At 64.3% G+C, this 3,192-nt stretch overlaps 1 protein-coding gene across 1 annotated transcript; it reads right to left on the minus strand.

Moving 5' to 3' along the window:
- Positions 1 to 2,305, minus strand: LOC120659682 (L-type lectin-domain containing receptor kinase SIT1-like). The gene has a single exon (XM_039937898.1). It carries the CDS (start codon positions 2,206 to 2,208, stop codon positions 199 to 201), a length of 2,010 nt encoding a protein of 669 aa, XP_039793832.1. The 5' UTR covers positions 2,209 to 2,305; the 3' UTR covers positions 1 to 198.
- Between the last annotated feature and the right edge of the window lie 887 nt (positions 2,306 to 3,192).

The following is a 3,192-nucleotide window of genomic DNA, read 5'->3' on the forward strand; positions in this document are numbered from 1 at the left end:
TATTGTAAAAGTGAGCTAGGCCAAAAGGCTGCACTCCATTTCATCACTATGCCCATTTGCTTCACTCGCATTATAATCTGTACAATTTTTTGTTATGCCTTTGGTGCACTGCCTTGTTAGCTTCATACACACATATTCTTACAGCAGCTCTTAATTATGATCATCAGTATCAGATAAACTACACGCATAACAAGCAAGTTATCTCCCCCCTGAAAGGCTTGATATGCTCCGGTTGCTTCCCTTTGATTCGTGCGTTGACGTATCGTAGGTGGATGGTATCTGGTAGGTTGGCTGAAGCTCCGGCAATGCTACCTCTCCATCAAGGTACTGAGTGACTTGTCTAATGCTGGGTCTGGCGTCGACGAACGGGTGTGCACAAAGCAGCCCTAACTTGAGCACCACGGAGGCCTCGCCAATGTCGACGTCTCCTTGGAGCCTGGCGTCCACTGCCTCCGAGAGTGACCCGCTCTGCCAGTGATGGAGCACCCAGTCCACCAGCAAGACCTCGCCATCATCTTGCGCGACCGAGATGATGGGCCTCTGCCCACAAACCACCTCCAGGACGAAGATGCCAAAGGCGAAGATGTCGGTGCGAGGCGACGCTCTGCCCGTGCGCCCGAGCTCCGGGGCTATGTAGCCGATGGTGCCGACCACATGGGTGGTCTTGGGTTGGGATCCGTGGTCGTAGAGCCTCGCGAGGCCGAAGTCGCCGAGCCGGCCATTCATCTCGCCGTCGAGGAGGATGTTGCTCGCCTTGATGTCTCGGTGGACGACCACTTTCTCCCAGTCCTCGTGAAGGTACAGCAAGCCTGATGCCACGCCTTTGATGATCCGGATCCTCAAGGCCCAGTCCAGCTGTGGAGCGCGGAGATGCTGCCCCTCTTCTCGAGCGTGCAGGTACTTGTCGAGGCTCCAGTTGGGCATGAAGTCGTACACCAGCAGAAGCTCCCCTCTGCGCCGGCAGTACCCGAGCAGCTGCACGAGGTTCCGGTGCTGCAGGCGGCCGAGGCAGACGACCTCGGCGATGAACTCCTTGATGCCCTGCTGGGACTCGTGCGACACCCGCTTGACTGCGATCTCTGTCCTGGAGATCGGGAGCGCCCCCCTGTACACCCTTCCGAACCCTCCGATGCCGAGAAGGTTCGAGTCCTTGAAGCCTCCCGTGGCATGGAACAAATCCTTGTACGAGAACCTGTGCGGGCCGAACTCGAGCTCCCAGTCCTCGTGCACCTCGGCGTACCTCCGGTGTCTCCTCACCTCAAGGAAGATGGCCGCGGCGGCGGCGACGAGGAAGGCCGCGGTTGCTACCGGCAGGACGATCTCCAGGATCCTCGACCGGTCCTTGCTGGCAGCGCGAGGCAGCTTGGGTAGCTTGCCGACGTCGATCGCCGGCGCAGGACGGTCCATGCTGAAGCTCCAGCCAAGAACGTAGTGCCTCGATCTCAGGGTCCCGCCGGTCGCCGCGGAGAAGCCGACGAAGGCCGAGTCAGCCGCGACAACAGTCGAGAGGTTGCTCCTGGCTGACACCAGTGGCCGCGAAGGCTTGGGCACGCCGAGCGGAGCCATGGTGACGTCGATCCGTGCGGCCTCGGCGTCGTAGTCCACCCAGACCCGCATGGCCTCGCCGCTGATGAGGGTCAGGTTGCGGAAGCGGAGCTCGCCGCCGGCGCCGTCCTGGTCGTCATAGAAGCCGGCGGAGTTGGACTGCGCCGAGTGGAGGCTGTTGACGTCGACGCCGACGTGGTTGTCGTTGATGTCGCGGAACTCGTCGTTCTGCATGGTGTCGAGCTCGATGGCGAGGAGGCGGTTGCGGGGGTCCCCGTCGCTCGTGACGTTGAGGAGGCCCAGGTACCCGCTGGGCAGGGCGGCGGAGAAGTCGGTGCCGGCGGCGACCACGAACGCCATGCCGTGGGCGCTGAGCCCGGCGTGGTCGGACAGGATGCCGAACACGAAGGAGGTGGAGAAGGACCGCGCGCGCGCGGCCGCCCCGCCACCGCGGAGCAGGCGCACCGGCGACGGGTGGAACGCGTGCCCCTTGCGCTGGAGCGTCCCGTTGGTCAGCTCGAGCATGCCGTCCGGCGTGATCGCCGCGACGCCGTCCGTCGACAGCCTCGCGCCGGCGAAGCCCGAGTAGACGAACTGGTCGTCGTCGCCGGAGCACCGCGTGACAACGAGGTGGAGGAGGAGGTGTAGTAGTACAAGGTGCATGGTTGCTCTAGGTTCTGGCTATTGCTTTGGATTGTGACGCCCTATCCGACTAACGGCCGGGGAATCGGAGATGCAAGTGTACATGGTAACCCCCACAGCAGTAGTCATCAGTATGACTTCAACTGTGTGGCCCAACTTTGACCATACTAGATACAGTTCTCTGACTGAGTCTTAGGCTGTCCGCACTGGGGACGTAAACCGTCCTCCAGTGCGCGATAGCGTAAAGGGCTGCTGCAGCGGCGTACTGCAAGCGGTCCATTAGGCTTGCGGACGAGCGGAGGTGCGCCAAATCAAGCGCAATCCAGGGCGTCCGCAATGGCTCGCGCTGGCCCCACCTCTCTTCCGCGAGCAACAGCCCCGCTGCTCCTGCGCTCCTCCGCCGCGTGGCCACAGCTGCTCGCCGCCGCTCTTGCTCAACCGCACCGGCCCGAGCTGGCCATAGACGTGATGGCCTCCTCCAAATCGTGACCACTTGCTTTCCAGCCCGAGCTCGAGCGGAGCCGTCCGCACGCCGCGCAGCTGCTCGCCGTCGCACCCCTGCCCGTGTGCGCCGCCGCAAGCCACACCGCCACGCCAAGCGTGGAGGTCGCTCGAGCAGGGGCCGGCGCAGCCGGGAAGGGAGAGAAGGGGAGGGAGAGGCCGGCCGCCTCCGAGATCTCCGCGCGGGGTGGAGCCGAGGTGAGCTCGGCTGCGGCCCGTGCTCCTCCAATTTGCCGTCGTAGAGGGGGGAGAAAGGGGCCAGGGCCGTCGGGGATGGGGCTCTGCTCCTCGCCTCCACAAGGCCTCGCCGGCGCAGAGAGGAGAGGGAGCAACCGAGCTCGAGCCTAGTTGTGCCGCCGGCGCTCCGCCCGCCGCGGCCGCTCCACCACGGCGCGCGCGGCCCACCCCGTCGTGCCCGCTCCACCACGTCGCGCCGCACCACCGTGGGCCGCGCGCGGCCCACCCCGCCTTGGCCCACGCGGCCGCGTAATGGCCGTGTCGTGG

This window comes from Panicum virgatum, chromosome 2N (assembly GCF_016808335.1).
Source record: "Panicum virgatum strain AP13 chromosome 2N, P.virgatum_v5, whole genome shotgun sequence".
Taxonomy (NCBI): domain Eukaryota; kingdom Viridiplantae; phylum Streptophyta; class Magnoliopsida; order Poales; family Poaceae; genus Panicum; species Panicum virgatum.

Bases quoted from the DNA above. Each gene is read 5' to 3' on its own strand.
- LOC120659682 (XM_039937898.1), bottom strand. From the start codon at position 2,208: ATGCACCTTGTACTACTACACCTCCTCCTCCACCTCGTTGTCACGCGG.